At 39.6% G+C, this 19,895-nt stretch overlaps 2 protein-coding genes across 3 annotated transcripts in view; one reads left to right on the forward strand and one right to left on the reverse strand.

Annotated features, from left to right (window-relative positions):
* LOC119650423 (intraflagellar transport protein 122 homolog) overlaps window positions 1–19,895 on the reverse strand; it is a 66,186-nt gene that overhangs the window by 35,141 nt on the left and 11,150 nt on the right. For both annotated transcript variants that reach the window (XM_038053234.1, XM_038053235.1), the window contains exons 2-4: window positions 19,533–19,763; window positions 19,250–19,460; window positions 18,531–19,190 (exon numbers count right to left, since the gene is read on the reverse strand). In XM_038053234.1, coding sequence (XP_037909162.1) covers window positions 18,531–19,190; window positions 19,250–19,460; window positions 19,533–19,763 — 1,102 coding nt within the window. The remainder of the gene's footprint in view (window positions 1–18,530; window positions 19,191–19,249; window positions 19,461–19,532; window positions 19,764–19,895) is intronic.
* Window positions 9,174–9,841, forward strand: LOC119650426 (pupal cuticle protein Edg-78E-like). The gene is made up of 2 exons (XM_038053240.1): window positions 9,174–9,296; window positions 9,442–9,841. Exons 1-2 carry the CDS (start codon window positions 9,285–9,287, stop codon window positions 9,802–9,804), a joined length of 375 nt encoding a protein of 124 aa, XP_037909168.1. The 5' UTR covers window positions 9,174–9,284; the 3' UTR covers window positions 9,805–9,841.

Below are 19,895 nucleotides of genomic sequence, written 5' to 3' on the forward strand. Positions count from 1 at the left end.
TCAATAGGTTACGATGGGCGGGTCACTTAATCCGTATGGATGAGGATGATCCAGCCCGGAAAGTATATAAGAGCAATATCTATGGTAGAAAAACAAGACGAGGCAGACCCTGCCTAAGATGGAGCGATGGCGTAGGTCAGGACACCAGACTGCTTTCAGGGATATCGAATTGGTGGACCTCGGCGCAAAATCGGGGTGTCTGAAGATCGTTATTAAGGCAGGCCTAGACCGGATACCGGTTGTTGCGCCGTTGATGATGATGATGAATCTGAATCAGGCCAGGCAGCTCAAAATGTGCTCGACAATAAAATTTATGTTGCCATCATATACGAAAATATAAAGACCTCCATAGTGTTGTTTGTCTATCAAATAGAAGCAGCAAAGCGACAATAACGATTTGCGGAAACCGAGCCATCGAAAAATCAATAGCCCAGACGACGGATTCATACAAACTAAGCTAGGTGGCATCCAAATATCCATCTGCTATGCTATGCCAAGCCTCACACTACATGAATTCATATTGACGGTAGAAAGTCTTTCCGAAGCAAGAGACCACAATAATAGCCAGCAATTTTAACGCTTGAGCCGAAGATTGGGGCAATCGCCAAGTAAATGCAAGAAGCCGCGTATGACTCGAGGCATTTTCATGTCTCGATGTAGTTCTGTCAAAATGGCCGGGATTAATACTTTTTCGGATATGAACTGAAAGCAAAACTAGACACTTCGATCAATCATCGATCAAGGATAAACGCTTAATGCTGATTAACAATCCAATGCTACAGGATATTATTAGCGCCCTTCTCCCACAAATTCCAAACGAGGCAAGCCTACCCGTCTTTAGATAAATCCCAGGGAAGTTTCAATCATAAACGCGCCATCAAGACTGTACCAAATTGGTTCGTCGAAACATTTATGGGTTGCTTGAAATAAAGGGGTTTTCCCAGAAAGTAGAAGCAACGCAAGTTAATGCTGATTTCAAAGGCAGATAAACCTCCATAGGCCTATATGCCTACTGAACGGCATCGGCTACTAGAACGAGTGATCTACAGCACCGATCGCACGTGGCAGGGTCGGCTCTCAGATAGGCAGTTCGGATTCCAAAAAGCGGAAAAGTCGATCAGTATGGTAACAAAATTTGAAGAGACAGAAGTTCTTTTACGCAAAACCCTACAATGGGCCATGAGACCATAGCTATAATCTTAGTTATTTCCCTATGATACATGAGCGATACCGCAAGTGCCCCTGCAGCTTTAAATTAGATAGTTCACTTAATTATTCAAGTAGCTTTAGAGAACGTAGTAAAAATACAGTGTCCAAGATACATGGATGAATGAAGAGTAGCAAAAAATTTAGTATAGAGAACGTTCAGTTCAAATGCGTTCAACTCAATGGTCAGACCCATCCAACAGAGAGAATAAAGAAGGCCAAGATGGAAGAAAGGAGACTGCTAGAATGAGGAAGTAAGGTACGAGATGCGCTGATATTCTTGGACAGGGTTCTTGGAAATTAATATTTTTGAACCGATTTTACTCAGCTTAAACAAATCCTAAAAAGATTTAATAATATATAGGCCTTAAAGTTTTTAATTGTATTTTTTTGTAGCAGATATTCTAATGTTAAGTAAAACCAGCGACAATTAAGAAACACGCTCTCAGGAGAACGATTTACCGATCATAAAAGAGACCCAAAGACCTTGGGTGTGTATATACTGTGAGCGTCAAAAATAAGTAAACACCCATCTTTTTTGTATTTAAACTTTTATTGCACAATGTTTATTGATAGAAATTAAAATGTTTTATCATAGCTTGAAAGGCTCATATAATAGAAGTTTATGTCAGCACAAACACTTAAACAAAACAAAACATTTTCAAAAATAATTCATCTTGTCTTAAAATACTCATGAATTTACGCGTCAAAAGAAAGTATACAGTGGCAAGACTTCTCGTTTTGTTTTTAATTATTTCCGGGAATCACACAAATTTCTTTGAAACTGTTTATAAGTGAAGTAAGCAAATATAGTGCACTAATATTTTTCGTAGATTTTCTTTGTTTTTGTTTGAATAAGTGCAAAAGTATAACATTTAAGATAATGGGTAAGCAAACCACAAACGAAACACGAAAAATAATTTTAGATTTACATAAAGAAAAGAAAATCTTTGCGTGAAATTGGAAAAATCGTTAGAAGGAATCATTGTACGATAAAAAAAATTATAGATAAATATACGACTCGTCATACTATTGAAAATTTACCGCGGTCTGGGCGACCTAAGAAGATTACTGACTCCGAAGTGCGGACAATTGTACGAGAAGTAAGGAATAATCCAGTTTCAAGTGCAGTAAACATATCAAAGAAAATAGCTTCAGGCAAATCAGTGAGTGCAAGCACAATTCGAAGAGCGCTCCACAAAAATGGTCTACATGGCAGAGTGCCATGTAAGAAACCCTATATTTCTAAAGCGAATCAAAAGAAGCGTATAAAATTCGCCAGAAAGTACCAAAATGAGGCTCCAAACTTTTGGGAAAACATTTTATACTCCGATGAGAGTAAATTTGAAATATTTAAGGCGAAAAAGCCACCAAAAATATGGCGAGCGAAAAATGAAGCATTTCTCAACAAGTGCGTTACAAGCACCATAAAGCACGGTGGAGGCTCAGTTATGGTCTGGGGATGTATGGCGGCATCCGGAGTTGGAAATCTAGTTTTCATCGAGTCTAAAATGACTAAAATAGACTATTTAAATATACTGAGGGACAATATCACTCCTAGTGCTGACAAATTGGGGCTGTCGGGAAACTGGATCTTTCAGCACGATAACGATCCGAAACATACGTTCCACATTGTTAAGGAATGGTTGTTATACCGAACGCCAAAAACCCTTGATCGCCCACCGCAGTCCCCAGACCTTAATCCTATCGAGCATTTGTGGGAGCACCTTGACAGGAAAATCAGACAAAGAAGCATTTCCAACAAAGACGACCTAAAAAGGGCTTTAATCGAAGAATGGAACAACATTTCTCCAGATATTACAAAAAATCTTGTCAAATCAATGCCTAAAAGACTGAATGCTGTTCTAAAGTCACATGGAAAACAAACTAAATATTAAAAATTATTTCTTTATTGGATATTATTTCCTAGAGAAGTAAATTCTGTATACTTTCTTTTGACGCGTAAAATCAGCAGTATTTTGAAGCATTAATAATTTTTTGAAACGGTATTTTGTTTTGTTTAACTTTTTTTCAGATTTAAACTTCTATTATATAATACTTTTAACCGGTGATGAAGCATGTTAATTTTTATCAGTAACTGCTATGAAATTAAAGCTTAAATACGAAAAAATTAAGTGTTTACTTATTTTTGACGCTCACAGTATATTCATTTAGCGCACAAACCCACGTTTTATCAGCAAATTTACCCAACGTGTAAGCAATGGTCTAGTTGAGTCTCCGTGAAAACAAATCAAAAAATATTACAGAACACAAATGCCAACTTTCATAAATACATGCCTATGTATTTCTCAGACGAAAAATTTGACAATGACCAGAAAACTTTGGACTGCATTTAATTCTTGCAAACAGAGCGTATTATCATGCAAATCGGTTGTGGATAAAAATGTTATTATGAAATTGGTATCATAACTGAGATAAGCTTCAAATTTTCAACCTCCTTATTCAAATTCCGCAATACCAACTAAAACCATAACCTATACTTCATACGAATCCATTCATATAAATTTTATCTATCTATAACGCTATGCATTATATAACGCGATGATTTGTTTTTTGAACTTGAACTTTAATGCACTTTTGAACAGTTTAATTTGCATATTTCGATCGTTTCAAAAAGTAAAGGCCCCCGCGTCTAGCCATAGCGAAAATCAAACCAATTTTTGAACAGCTTTGAATCGAATAAGGATCACACACTTATATATGGATAGTAGTGCTTAGAGCCATCTGCAAAACGTTAAATAAAATTATTGAAAATCACAGACTGGAGACCTCTGAATTAAATAGTTGCACATTATAAAGATAGGCGCATAGACTGATGGTGTGTATGGATGTTCTTCAATAGCCTGTTTTCAAGCACCAGAAATTACTTTGCATCACGGACCGCTTTGCGTAAATAGCAATAATCAGCAAATTTGGAAACTATCTTTGTACATTATTGTGCAATCGCAGGGGACATTTGTTATGCCTTGACGTACATCGGACAATAAAAAAAATAATGAAAAGCGCAAGCATTTTTCACTGATTCAATGATAGAGTCTACCGTCAATTAATCAACAAATCAATAAATATTGGGCATCATCCGTAATGATTTAGTCAAATACTAAAAATATGGGTTTTTTTATAATATCAAGGGAAACGGTTTTTACAAAGCATCATGTTTATTAAACACGTAGAGAGGCTTCAAATAAATGCGAAAATTATCTTTCAAACCCAATTCGATTTGAATACATTACAAAATACGGCGAAATGTTTTGATTGATAACGAACCGTGCTCGATATAAAAAAAATCTAGGTTATCACCTGTAATAAATTAGTAAAAATATGCTTAACATTATAATCAATAGGAAAGTTTTAAAAATACAAGTCGTAGGGCGGAAACTTTTGCATTTCAGGCATAAAACGTGTTTGTATAGCATTTGCCGTATAACACCAAGACATTATCACTATTAATCTTTCACATCTTCAGCCTATCTTTCGCTCAAAGTCTTCCTTCATCATCATCAACGACGCAACAACCGGTATCCGGTCTAGACCTGCCTTAATAAGGAACTCCAGACATCCCGGTTTTGCGCCGAGGTCCACCAATTCGATATCCCCAAAAGCTGTCTGGCGTCCTGACCAACGCCATCACTCCATCTTAGGCAGGGTCTGCCTCGTCTTGTTTTTCTACCATAGATATTGCCCTTATAGACTTTCCGGGCTGGATCATCCTCATCCATGCGGATTAAGTGACCCGCCCATCGTAACCTATTGAGCCGGATTTTATCCACAACCTGACGGTTATGGTATCGCTTGTAGATTTCGTCGTTATGTAGGCTTCGGAATCGGAATGTAGGGGGCCAAAAATTCTTCGCAGTATTCTTCTTTCGAACGCGGTCAAGATTTCGCAATTTTTCTTGCTAAGAACCCAAGTCCCCGAGGAATACATGAGGATTGGGAAGCTCATAGTCTTGTACAGTAAAAGCTTTGACCCTATGGTGAAACGTTTCGAGCGGAATGGATTTTGTAAGCTGAAACAGGCTCTGTTGGCTGACAACAACCGTGCGCGGATTTCATCATCGTAGCTGTTATCGATTATGATTTTCGACCCTAGATAGGAGAAATTATCAACGGTCTCAAAGTTGTATTCTCCTATCTTTATTCTTCCTGTTTGACCAGTGCGGTTTGATGTTGTTGGTTGGTTTGTTTTCGGTGCTGACGTTGCCACCATATACTTTGTCTTACCTTCATTGACGTGCAGCCGAAAATATCTCGCCGCCGGCTCGATCTGGATGAAGGCAATTTGTCGTCTTGGGTGGTTCTTCCCATGATGTCGATATCGTCATCATAGGCCAGTAGTTGGATGGACTTAAAGAGGATCGTACCTCTTACATTTACCTCAGCATCACGGATCACCTTCTCGAGGGCCAGGTCAAACAGGACGCATGATCGGGCATCCTCTTGTCGTAGACCGTTGTTGATGTCGAATGGTCTTAAGAGTAATCCTGCTGCTTTTATCTGGCCTCGCACATTGGTCAGGGTCAGCATAGTCAGTCTTATTAATTTCGTCGGGATACCGAATTCTCTCATGGCCATGTACAGTTTTACCCCAGCTATGTTATCATAGGCGGCTTTAAAGTCGATGAAGAGATGGTGCAACTGATGGCCATATTCCAACAGTTTTTCCATCGCTTGTCACAGAGAGAATCTGTTCTGTTGCTCATTTGCCTGGAGTGAAGCCTCTTTGATATGGGCCAATGATCTTCTGGGCGTATGGGGCTATCCGGCCTAGCAAGGTAGCGAGCAATATCTTATAAATGGTACTCAACAACGGGATACCTCTATAATTGCTGCTGCTGCTGGTTTTATGTTACCCTATGTGAAGAACGATGATTGCATGACAGTTCCGCGTGTAAATAGTTAAATGTTCAACCGTGAGATCCATTTACACAGAAAAATTGATCTGAAAAGTAAGGTATTGATAATAGTCAACCTTATAGGCTTCACACTAGGGGTTCAATATTATTCACAAATATACCGAAGTTAACCTACTGGGGAAGAGTAGATTCTTAATCAATGGAATTTTCATATTTCAGTCGAATGTCAATTATTCTGATTAATTAACACGTCAGCATCTTATTTGCTCGGCTCAGGATGCAATTCATTCACGCAAAATTGATAAGTTTGAACTGCTATAACTTTGACAACAGTAGCCGGATTCTCATGAAACTTGGCATGCCGGTGCAAAATTTAGTAGTCCTAAGATGAGTTTAAGATGGGTTTTTCAGTCAATTTCTAAAGGTTGGTAGTATACTATTAGTAAGTTTAGCAAAAGGTGAACGCACATTTTTCCTGTTCAGCATTCACTTGCACTATTCGGAACTTATTAACAAATAAAATTTGAAATAATTCAAATATAAATGGAGTTTTGGGTAGGGAAAAGCGGCTAATTGTTAGGTTTTTTTGTAAAATAAAATTAAACATTTTAAATTTTAAATGTTGAAGGTAAATAAGTGTCGATGGGAATTGGGAAATTGAAAGGAGTAAATTAGAAAAGCAAATGGGTGTTAGAATGTAAACAAAAACGAAGGAATATTGCATATTATTAAATGCGTTTTTCCCGTCAGATTGTCCCTGAACAAGGCAAAGAAAATATTGCATCTGGCGCAAAACCGCAAACATTACAAGTGTAAATCAACCCAGCTACAGGCATACAACGACAGCAATACAAAATTAAATTTTAAAATATCGTTAGCATTTTTGAGCCTCTAGACCTAGGACGTAAATGAATTACCACTTGATATAATGCTTATACTATCACGCTTCCTGTTAAAGTCTATCTTATTGCAAAATTTTATTTATCTAGAATAAACTTAAAAGGAATCCACAATAAATTTTCAAAATATGATATATACCATACAATTATTAACTTTATTTGAGCGAGAACATTTTGAGGCCTAGATACCATCTACACGGATCACCATGATTTTTTTCAGATTTTTGGTCGGATAGTTTCTGAGAACGGGTCCTTGAAATAATTCACCAATTTCGGAACCGCGCACTCCTCTTTACAAGCAATATCAAAACTATGATCTGCTTCGAAAAGAACTAATCGACACTTTGTTTTTGATACCCCACTTGGCTATAGTCAATGAAAAAAATTGTACACTCTCTTTTTGCCAGTATGGGCCCCCCTCCCCCTTTAAACTCACTGTACGCGTCTCGGATCACAGTTCCCATCTTTCCACCTATATCAATAGGTGCAACCGCTTTTGAAGAAATCGGTGTGACTGACAAGCAAATAGACAGACGGACGAACAGACAGAACACAAAACCTGGGCAAGCCAGCGTGTGAAATTTTTGCCGACTAAAACCGCCCCCGACTCCCTCCATACCCCGTGAAACCACTATAGGGTATTACATCACAAGGGGTTGACTCACTCCGCGGACAAACCACGTCTTTCTCCTCTCCTCTAATTTTCGCGATTTCCTATGGCTAGATAGGATCATAGAGTTGATCACATTCCAGTTCTCTTGAAATGCCAGCATTTTTCCAGCATTTTAAAGACGGGCATAATTTCTTTCACGGCGGTGATGAGCACCGCTTCCGTTTTTTCCTGCGCAACTGTCAGACCAGAACTCTCTAACCAACCCTTAATAGTACTGATCGCTTCGCATGAGTATAGCTCAGCATCTTCGTGATGCTTTGCGACAATAACCAATGCTATATCATCGGCGTAACACAGAAGAAGAAGATTAAGGACATCATTGTACCTGTGGGTTGCCCGCGGAAACAACGTACTCCTTCGGGCCGTCATCGGTGTCATACCATAGCCTCCATTCTTGTAAATAGCTGCGAAATAGGCAGGAATATCCAATTGGTCGAATTCAATGCATTTCTCACGTCCAGGGTCACTACCAAGCAATATTTGCTGCTATACCCTTTCCGTGAATTGCACCTTCGGCCAAACAACCGAGAGTAATCTCTCACTATAGCATTTTCCCCACAGTATCCAAAAGGCATATATAGGTCTGTAGGAGGTTGGCTTAGCTGGAGGTTCACCAGCCTTAGGCAGCAGTACTAACTTCTGCCACTTCCATGACGCAGGAAATATTCCTGTCTATCTGTCACCCCCCATAAACTTTAAAATGCCGACATGCAAACACAATTCTATGATATATATAATATTCTCATCTTTACCAGGTTTTCCTTTACGACACAAACCGATTATAAATAAATGAAATTTAACAATGTCAAATCACCTAAAAACCAGAAGAGGAAGTAAAAGCAGTAGAATTTGTAAAATATTGTACCACCTTCACTCGTAGTAGTGACTTAGAATTATATATTTCGTTGCTTCAAGGAAACCTTCAAAGAATGTGAAAATTTGCATACATCATGAATAAAAATCTTTACTCGTTAAAAAATAATAGCTAGATAATAAAAAAAAAAACAAATAAAATTAAGGTCGTCAATGTAACGCAAATATCCAATATGTATTGACTACAAATCACACCAAAATTGTGTAGATCTAAAGGCCTGTTGCCAATTATAGTTTCTATGATAAATTCTATTTTTAAATAAAAAAAATTTTGAAAACTAATCGAATGGAAAAACGGTTTTTTTCTGAGAAAACATTCTTGAGCCCTAATTCTGAAATAATTACTATCATCAATTGAGCTGTAGAGCAATAGCCTTCCGCATTCACAAAGATCATATAACAGAACCTAATTAGCATCAACTGATGATTATAAAAATGCTTGAGAAACTTAATTAAGAAAAGAACCACCGTCAAAATTTTCTACTCAAAAGCCCACACAAATCCAAAATGTTGTAATGACTTCTACAATAGACCAACATCACTCAAAACGTATCATATTTTATCATTAAACGTAGATAAATTTGTGATGAAAAAACAACTAAAAAATTTATTGTCTTGCAGTGACCTTTTCGCCACCTCACACTACTTTTGATGCACAATCTCTCGAAACCTTGCAGGTCTGCCTGATATAAATATCCGACACCGGATCCTCATCATCATTCGTATTCTGTGGTGCAGTTATCTAAGTCAATCAACATGTTCAAGTTTGTGAGTATCTCATATATCGGATTTTATAATAAAAGTGTGTAAACGTGAATTTAAACTTAGTTCAAGTGAACGTCTGAAATGTTCCCCGCTTCTATCATGCCATAAGGATTATTACCAGGAATTAATGATTGCATCATGATTACAGATTGTTGCTTTTGCCCTTGTTGGATTAGTCGCCGCCGACCACATCAACAAAGATGCCCAAACCAAGAGCTTAATAAACGACGTCGCCCCCGACGGCTCATTCAAATACGCTTTTGACACCACCAACGGAATTGCTGTCCAAGAACAAGGAAACGCTCTCTCCGCCGCCGGATCTGCCCAATGGGTATCACCCGAAGGTGCTCCAGTTTCCTTCTCCTACACTGCCGATGAAAATGGATATCAAGCTGCTGGTGATTATGTACCAAAGACCCCTGATTACATTATTCGTGCCATCGAATGGATCCGTGCCCATCCATCAAAGGAACAATATGTTGAACAAGTTGCCCCACCAAGACGTTTCTAAATTGTTAAGAGATAATAAAACTGTTGATTAGAATTTATCTGAAGATTGTTATGGATGCTTTGATATTTCCTAGAAAATGTCCCAAACAGAGAAATCCCCTAATATAAATCTACACATCGCAACCGGCAAAATCCCCAAGCATCCCAGTTTTGCGCCGAAGTCCACCAATTCGACATCTCGAAAAGCGGTATCGAGTCCTGGCCTACGCAAACGCTCCATCTGCGACAGGGTCTGCCACGTCTTCTTTTTCTACCATACATATTGCCCTTACAGACTTTTCAGGCTGAATTATATTCACCAATACGTATTAAGTGAGCCAGCCATCGCAGCCTATTAAGCCGGGTTTCAGCAATAACCAAACAATCGTGATATCGCTAATAAATTACTCCGTCATATATCCTCCTGTAAGAGACCAAAAATTCTTCGAATAGTTCTCCTCTCTCTCCCCGAATACCACCTTGTCGTGGTGAGGGGCCTGTGGTAATTTACTACTATACCAAAGGTGTCCAAAACACAAAGATGGAAGCGACGGAATGTAACCCTCCAAATGGAAAAGAGCCAAAGACTTGAAATCCACCCGTAATTTTGAGCTATTAAATGGCGGCTGAGGTACGGATTTTGGTAGCGTCATCAGATTCATGTTTCCCTACAGAGAAATCTGTGGAATATATACTCTCCACTTCAACGGAAAGCCGGCATCCAGTGTCTACGACGCGCTCAGCGAGAAAGGAAATGCAGCAACTCTCTATTGAGAGAAACTGGAAACCTGACTACGGTCGACCTTTCGGTGATACTGTTGCCTAATTTTTCCAGAAAGCGGAAGAAAATGGCTCGGCAGAAGGAGACTTCAGCCAAAAAGGAGAAGACACTACAGGCTAAATCATTCCTATCGGAACCTTTTCTTCCAGCCCCATCAAAAAGACGGAAAGAAAAGAAAGCTGATAATGTGGACGTAACGGGTAATAATAGTATGTATCCCAGCCGACGGCAGCGGAAGGTACTGCAAAAGAAGGCGGAGCTTGTCGGGAATGATGCCATGGGTGTTACTACACCACCAAGTGTGGAAATATCCAAAGAAATCGGACGCAAGAAAGCAGAACTTTCGGCGGAAGGTAAGGACAAGATGATAACCCCCATGGGATCCACGCTGGATGCATCAGACTGCACTTATATCTACAAGCATAAAAGTTACTCAAATTAACCTGCAGCATCTTAAAGCCTCTTCCTATCTACTGGCAACAAGGCTAGCAAAGTTGCAGGGCTACCCTTATATATTTCTAGTACAAAGGCCTTGGTTTCGATTTAGCAAAATTCGTGGTATTGAAGAGGTAAAGAGGCTAGGATATTTTTCGATGAGAAATCCTTGAGAGCGAGAGTCTGCGTCCTGACGTCAAAATTGTTAGAGGCAACAACCCTGAGACAATTCTGTTCCCATCGCCTACTCGCAGTCAACTTACAAAGTCAGGTTAATGGCAAGAGGAGAAATGTCACAGTTGCTTCCTACCCTACAATTCTTTAGTCCTCCGCAGACGCAAGAACTAAGAAATTTGGTAGTGTGTGCAGAATCAAGTTACCTTAAACCGTGGAACCGTGCCCGTAAAAGTAATAAAAATGAAGACTGGTTAAACTTCCGGAACTCACAGCGTAAATATAAGAGGCTCGTTTTAGAGCATACTGTGAGGAACTAGAAAACTAAAAGCAGACTTCAAAGCTGTCCACAATCCTTAAAAGGAAAGAGTCAGCCAAGTTGGACTCTTTTAGAAAACCGGATGAAACTTTCATGAATTCCAAAGTTGGGTCTGTAAAAACTCCTTTGAACACTTCAAAGCACCTGGCATGGATGTCGTCTATCCAACAATGCATGGTATAGAGAGCGAGAAAGCACTAAGGTCGCACCCACTAAATGAAAGTTCTGTGAGTCTGCTCATCAAGCTTTATTTCTGAAGATAGAGAACACAACTCTGTAAACCGAGTACGCAATGGGGTTGTTCGTGGACATTGAAGGGAGTTCGACTTTGCGCCTTTTTAAAACCTCTGTGATGCCGCCGTGACGAAACTTTAATTAAGTGTATCTATGCCATACAAACGCAGAGTGTGTGTGCTGAGGTGAAGGTTCACCGTTACCTAACAACGGAAGCGACGAAAGACTGCTCTCAAGGAGATCCTATCGCCACTTTTGTGGAGTATGTTGATCGACTCACTACTATGCGAACTGCAAAACCTGCCAATACATGTTCAAACTTATGCTGACGACGTGGCTGTTGTTGGACGAGATGTAGAAATACATAATGCGCCATTAATTTGATTGACAGTTGGCGCCTCAAGCATGGACTTACAGTAAATCCAAATAACATCCACAACGGTATTATTTACAAAAACAGGAAATTGAATGGTATTTCAGACCTTCTCTTCTCTTCAACTTGTCGAAGAAGTGAAATATCTTAAAGTTATTCTAGGCAAGAAGCTTCTTAGAAACAAACATGTAGCTGAGCTATCATAGTATATGAGCTGTGTAGACGGAGATATGCCTCAACATGGAGAGTTAGGCATCAGGTAATAATGTGTATGTTCGCTTATGCGTCCGTAGTGTGGTGGGTTAAGGTGAAAGAAAAGAGTTTTGGCTGTAAACTAGTCACACAGCAAAGAACTATATGCCTGGGTATTACCGGTGCCACGAGCACGACACCTGACACAAATCTAAATGCATTACTCAATTCGCAGCCCTTGGATTTGTTCATTCAACGCACTGTAATGAGAGCAGCTCACAGACTAATTCGCCTAGATTTATAGGGGATCGCGGAAGTAAGAGGTACAGAACATTGGAGATGTTGAATCCAGTTCTTACAATCCCTTCTGATTCTCGGGTCCCCATGTATTTGTTTGGCAAAAGATACGAAGTTATATGTAGCGTAGATAAAACTGGGATAAGCCAGAAGAATGCGCGGTGCGATATACGGAAGTCTTCTACATCGATGGCTCAAAAAGAAAACAGGATTCTGGAGCAATAGTCTACCTCTCGAGTAAAAACAAGAAATGAGCCTTTGAAGGCCAGGCGCATCGCAATCGGTAGCGATAGTCAAGCTGTATTGAAAAATCGTTCAGGAATATAAAAACCAATTGAACTTAATTTTTAGATTCAACACGGTGGAACTACTCTGGGTGCCTGGTCATTGTCGTATAGAGGGGAATGAAATCGCAGATTCTTTAGCAAAAGAGGGTTCATTTTTCCCCTTACCAGGGCCAGAACCAGCAATTGGAGTGTCGCCAGCATTGGTGTCACATTCACTAGCGAAAATCCTGCGATACATGGATGAATCCTTTCTTGACTTCTGTCTGAAACCTTGCGGTGGAAAACATTTCTGATACAACATGTCGCCAGCATACCAAAGAGGTGGTACTACTGTGGAGCATCTCTCTGTTCACGGACCTAGTTCTTAACACAGATGCCACGCAATATCTAAGACACTAATATTATGATTACAGCCCACTGGATGGCATTAGTACTAACGTTGATAACATTGTTAAACACTTCTTTTACGTTCAAGAAGGCAGCTAGGGTATATTACGTCTTCTCAATCCTTTGTGGAGCATAGAAGACCCACACAGTCTGTTTTTCATGCGTGTTTTTCTATATCGAACCTCATCCACAACAAAGTGGTCCTTTCAGATATTCAATGTCAAGCCAGGGCGTCTCGTACAGAGAACCACTTCGCTTAAGAGCAGCAAGTACTAGTCTATGTGATATATGTAATATATGTATGCAAATATACAAATACTTGATGACACAAATGAATAGGCACGACTTTGTCCATAAGTCGCTGCATGATTGGAGATCGCAACATTCAAATCTGGACTTGCAATAAATCTAACTTTATGGAAATGGCTAATTGGCTGAAAATTCCCTCGACGAGAGGTAGAGAATAAGCGTCCTTCATGATGACACTGTTAATCTTATGCGTACTAAGACAAAGACACATTTTATCAGTTTTCACAAGGATGGCCGGCGAAGGCCAAGCGCTCTGCGATTCCACGATGACTCCCAGAACCAGCTTCCGATCAATCTGTGGATAGAAGGGTTTCTCGATGGCTATCTTGAGATTGATGCGTAATCTCGCCCATTTGTATTTGCGCATTTTTCATCGCCAATACTGACGTAAGCAAAGTGTGGGCAATTTGACTTTTGCATCCTCATCTTTACTATTCCGAAAATTCTTTCTCTAGCTGATTAATATTGTTGCAGTGTTCCGCGCAACGGTCTCAGAACCGCAAGCGTCGGTTTCCTAGAAACTATAGATGGTGGGTTCAAATCCATATTAATCAAAGCTTATGTATCGAACTGCTTCGACGCGATAACTTTCCATGTTACTGTTGCAAAAGTCGTCACAATGCTCTTACAGTCGCGTGTGTCTAAAACAGGAACGCCCCGATGATTGGGCTATGTTCCAGTGCTCGACATTTTGGACATAGGGCCTTAGGTTTTTTTGCAAGCCTTCAATTGTAGCCGAAGACTCGATAATCCTCCAATCAGGCCTCGTATGAATGCCCAATTTGTCGATAATTCCAAACCAAATCAAAAACACAATGTTGATCATCAGGCTAAGGATTTTCTGAAATGCACTGCATGTTTACCTCCTCTCCAAATTCAGCAGAATAAGTGTGCAATTGATCAGAGAGCCTGCACTAACTTGTGTATCTCGAGAAAAGTACTAACCGGAAAGTATGATAGATAAGTTGCCACTATACGTCCAGGTCTCAGTTCACGATGCAGAAACCTTACTAATTTGTCTTCCGTTAAGCAATTTTCTGGCCGATTGGCTAGTAAATACACAGCTCAAACCTCGAGTGCGCAGGGAACTTGAGAGTGGCCTCACATTAGTTCAAGTATATCCCAGTCCCTAAACTGTTGACGAAGAGCCTTACGAAAAAAAAGTCCACTCGATTCGTCTGACAAACTGATGGTAATCCTAATACCAATCTGCTGGGTTAGCTCTGAGAAAGCTGTATTCATGAGTACACAGCAGGCCGTAGAGTTGAGTTGGTCAAAGTCAGGACAGAAATGTTGGTGTGGCAACAACTATAAGCTCCCAGGACACGATGATAGTGTAGGCAGATCCGCTGAGATGGTATTAAGCGCATGTCCTTGTTAGGGATAAAGATGTGGCGCAGCGGGGTTAACAACAATCGAAATTTATTTCAAATATTGTTAATTTGATTGACAGTTGCCACCACCGGTGTTCTCCGTGGCGGAGTAGGCATGGATTACGTCGCAAAAATAATGGAAGTTAGGAAATTAGATTTTGACATAAGATTTTTCAATGAAAAGGTTCTAATTTTGATGCAATGTTAAAAATAAAAGTTCTAATTCTGATGCAATGTTAAAAATAAAGTGCGATGCATTTTTGCTTTCTTCTAACATTCTCGCGGTACTTCAGTATTCGAAAATGCATTCATTATTTACCGGGCAAAGTGAATCTAGAACAATCTGGTCGTGTTAGACCAAAAAGAATTGAATTGCAGCCAATTACTCTTGAACCAATACTTCAACTCGTGAAGCGAAAAATGCGTCCATTGCCATTGCCTCCTGCGTGAAAGGATCAATCACAATCACTATCGTGGAGAAAAAACACCACCAATCACAGAAGGGAGAGTTGCTGCAATGGAAGGCCACCAGCATGCGGAATATGAGTAAAATCCTGGCAAAAATGAGAAAAAGGAAGAGACAACTAAGTAAAATTACTGACATGCTTAACACTCACACTGATTCAAAGTAAAATATACATCGGTACAATAGAAGCATGATTCGAGCTTTTAAGGGATCCTGTCGAGACGCAATGGAAGTAGTCAACGTATTTCAAAATGACTTCAGCGCGAAGCCACAGAAACAAACACCGCGGTGCTAAAAGGAGCGATCTACTCAAACGGCGTCGATATTTATAGAGGCGATCCCCAATTAAGAGATATAAGGCTGCTTTGGCTAAAATAAAAAGAGTAACGTAAACAGTGTGTGGAACAGCAGCGGTCATTGGACATACTAAACGTTTCGGGTGAAGTTATGTAGAACACAAAAAGAGCACAATAAAAGATATTAGTAAGGAAAATAAAGTTTTGCAAACCGGAAGATAAAAGCTGGACCGATCGCCTGTTAGCTTCAAAAGAAGTTACCGCTGACTAGATGTTTTAGGTCCCTAAAAAACAGGCAATATAGATTCGATTGTTGCAAAAGAGGACTGTTTGAACACGACTGCAAAAAAAACAGTCTATATACTCTGCAAGAAGACAAGGTAATAATGGGCGCATTTTAGGAAATCGCTCATATCCACTATACTGGACCATTCAAATAAACCTCAATCACTGTGAGGCTGCAGGAAATCTATTAATGCAGTTGGTGCAGCAAATGGATATAAACGCCGCAGTTATTAATGAGCCCTATATAATACTGGACAAATAGCTTTGGACTGTAGATAAAACTAGTAAGGCCGGTATCCTTTAAGACCCTTTTTAAGAGCCCCTTGAAACCCAGCCCAATATGAGGTAGTGATACAAAAGATGGTAGCTAACCACAGGAACCAATCACCAATTATTTATGCGACGACTTCAAGAAGTTATCAACTGCAGAGAGCAAGTACCATTGCATGCAATGACGCCTGGGAGAACGTGCTCAATATAAATTATCAGCGATATTCGTGCCCTACATTATAATAGTGGGTTACCGGCTACTTTACTTCCAGCAGTCATCGAGCGCCCTCAGGAACCAGTAAGAGTGTCTTTCTTGTGGAACATTATGTATGGACCATTCTGCATCTGGAATTCGCTAGAGAGGAAACCATGATGAAACACGCAAATGACATAGTGATTGTCACTTCCGAAAATATGACGGTACTCAGTAGCCGAAGGGAGAAAGAAGTCTTCAAAATCAAATGGGTAGTGTGTTTGTCAAAACCATAAATATCTTCAGGTAGTAATAGACGCAAGGCTAATATTCAAAAACCACCTGTTAATGGTGAAAGAAGAGGCCGGAAGTTCAATCGCATATATTGCCAAATATTTGTGAACCAACGCAACATGGAGGTACAGACTGCCACTCAAAACTAAATCAGTTATCAGTAGTCTCAAGCGAAATAAAGGGTTTCAACAGTTTCCCTACAAGAACAGCTTTTGCTACTGCTTCATTAGATACTTAAGTGTTATAATTACTTTTTGCTTACTTCCTGTTATTGCTAAATTTATAAACAAAAAAAAACTTTAAACTCTCTAAAACCTTCAGATTGGTTACGTCTCTGTGGCTCCGTTTGAATTAGAAATCATAAAAAGCGACTAAAAGGATAAAAATCGATGGGCTAACATGGAAATATCGAGTCTTCCTCGTACTATCGAAATATTACCCTTATTCATGCCTTAGATAAGGATTTATAGATTACGACCTTTGGCTATTGTACAAGGACACGAATTGTTTTTTGAAAAATGTATAAAGTCCTCGTCAACGGTATCGAGACCCCAGAATTTTCGTTTGCCTCAATACCTTCTCGCTGAGTTGGAGCATCTAGGACTATACTGTTGCGCTAGCTAGGGAAGCACATATTTCCATGGTCCGGTAAAAAAATTTAACCTCATGAGCGAGATGAGCAGCTTAAGATGTAAGAGGGGCTCTTCACCGTGATGCATAATCACATAACATCCTTTCTCGTGGATAAAATGGCCACTGTAACATGCAAGCACAAATTGCTCCTTCAAATAGAAGCAGAACGGAGATTGGAATTAATGGCAACATAGCCATCATAAGCCACCGTCAGCATTTAACATTTTTCGCTGGCATTTTTCTCCTAATGAAAGCCAAAATAAAAAGTTGCCTGAAGCGTATAGTTCAATGTCTGTAGCACAAAGAAGAATATTTGCAATTCGATGAAATTCATTGTGTATTCTATGTTAGAAAGGGTAAAAATTTCCCAAGGCAATTATCCCATGCATGTTACGGACCGCCTTTTCATTTCACCTTTTTTCAATATGCGCTTTGTTCTCGATAAAGGACAGGGTTAATAGTGAGTGCTCCAGTCCTGCGGATTTAACGTGAGTACCTGCCGTGTAGGCATATTCCCTCGGTCCTCTTCGAACACGAATTGATTTGGGGACCACAATTAGAGCCAGACTGGCACAGCGGTATTAGTCTATACTAAGTGAGAGCTCAGCATTCATAGCAGTACCACTACTATGTGTTACGGCGCCCGAATTGTATATCGCAACTATCCTTGTGAGCCCACAACGAGTTTTGGCCGCGATATGGGCATAACCAAAACCGCCATAAAACTGCCACAAATCCACAAATAACCGGGCCGAGAGCACATCTTCCTGGAATACTTTCCATGAACGTCTAGCGCCTGACCGAGAGTAAAATAGTATACAAATCTTCTCTTATGTTCTGGACATCGCTTTCAAAAAGTATTTTGACTAAGAGACTGTAACACATTACAAGCAAAATATAAGAAAATAAATCATATGCCCATCACAATGCAATAATATTAGATTATTTGGTGATCTACCAGTATGAAGAATGTACTCGTTACATGTAGATATGGAACTGTTGGATACACTCCAGCATTTGGCTGTAAAAGATCAGCCTGAAGGTAGATTGAACTCTAAGTGCAACCTTAAATTCCTTACTAAATCAATATTGACACTACGACTCCGGCCCATGAAACATATTTATTAATTGGTAGATGAAATACACTTACCAATAAACTGCATTCAAATTTCTTGGTTATCTTCTCCTTCACTTTATAATGCATTGGCTGATTTTCAAGTGAACTCAGCTCATACAACACTACCCTTTCCGGCAACTGCACAGCCAAACGATTTCTGTAAATCGCAATCTTATGAACTAAATCCCGACACTTTATTCGGACCTTTTGTCCCGAGATCAAATGCTGAATAATCACATCACACATATTTTCACGAAACGCGTACCGTTCGCGGTAAAGTGCATGAACCGTGCTTGAAACGACATTATAACATGCAAGCGTACCATCCTGGCACCCGACTGTATATGAGAGTCCATTGGGATGAATCGCTACGGTCCAAACCCAAGAATCGAAAACTTCTCCCAATGTTCCAAGCTTGATACCATCCTTAGTAAAAAGTTGAACGCTCTTGTTACAACCAGCAACAGCAAGAAATTCTCCACTTTGAAAATAAGATACACAAAGTGGATCAAATCCCAGAAATCGCTCTTTACCGACAAGCTGGCCACCCAACGTGTAGAATGATAGCGATTGGCCCCAATCTACTACACATAGAACATCAGAGTTGGCAGCATTCATAGGACAACATTGGACTCCAAATATTGGATTGTTTGATCCGCCGGGCCTTTCGATTTTGCCTTTCTCCTCTCCGGCCTGAAATTTAAAATTACTATCTAGCATCAATTTGACATTATTGATTTTTTTAAATGCACCTTATTCCGAATGGAGATGGTTCCATTCGATAGGGCTAATAACAGATATTGCCCATCGTTTGTCCAAGCACACGCATTCACTTTAGAGCTGATTTTATACTTCTGAACCGCTTTTTGTTCTGCTGACCACAACGCAAAATCTGAAGAGGAACATGATGCCAATTGATGAGAAATCGGATTGAATGCCATGCACTGTATTGCATCCCCATGACTAAGAAGAAATTAATGAAATAAATATTACTTCTGTCGATTTTGAATGGTAATTGAATCCTTAATTACTTACGAATATTTTAGAAGTCCCTCGAGTTTATTTGTCCAAATTATAACTGATTTATCACCGCTGCCCGAAGCAAATTTTTTCCCATCCTTAGCATAGGCTGTACAATAAACAATGTCCTTATGAGCCTTTAATGTTTCAAGAAGAGTGCCATCGGTGGGTTCATAAACCAAGACTTTGTCGCCAGCGGCAACGATTAGATGAGTACCGTCTGGGCTGTAACATGCTGAGTGAATACTGCAAAGAGACAAAATGATTTCTAAATTACTTTCAACTTAATTTAGTAATTGCGATCAAAATCCATATTATTTCTATGCTATAAATAATTTACTTTTTTATTTTTGAAAGTGCGAAACAATGCTACCCATT

The sequence above is a fragment of the Hermetia illucens genome, chromosome 2 (genome assembly GCF_905115235.1).
Source record: "Hermetia illucens chromosome 2, iHerIll2.2.curated.20191125, whole genome shotgun sequence".
NCBI lineage: Eukaryota > Metazoa > Arthropoda > Insecta > Diptera > Stratiomyidae > Hermetia > Hermetia illucens.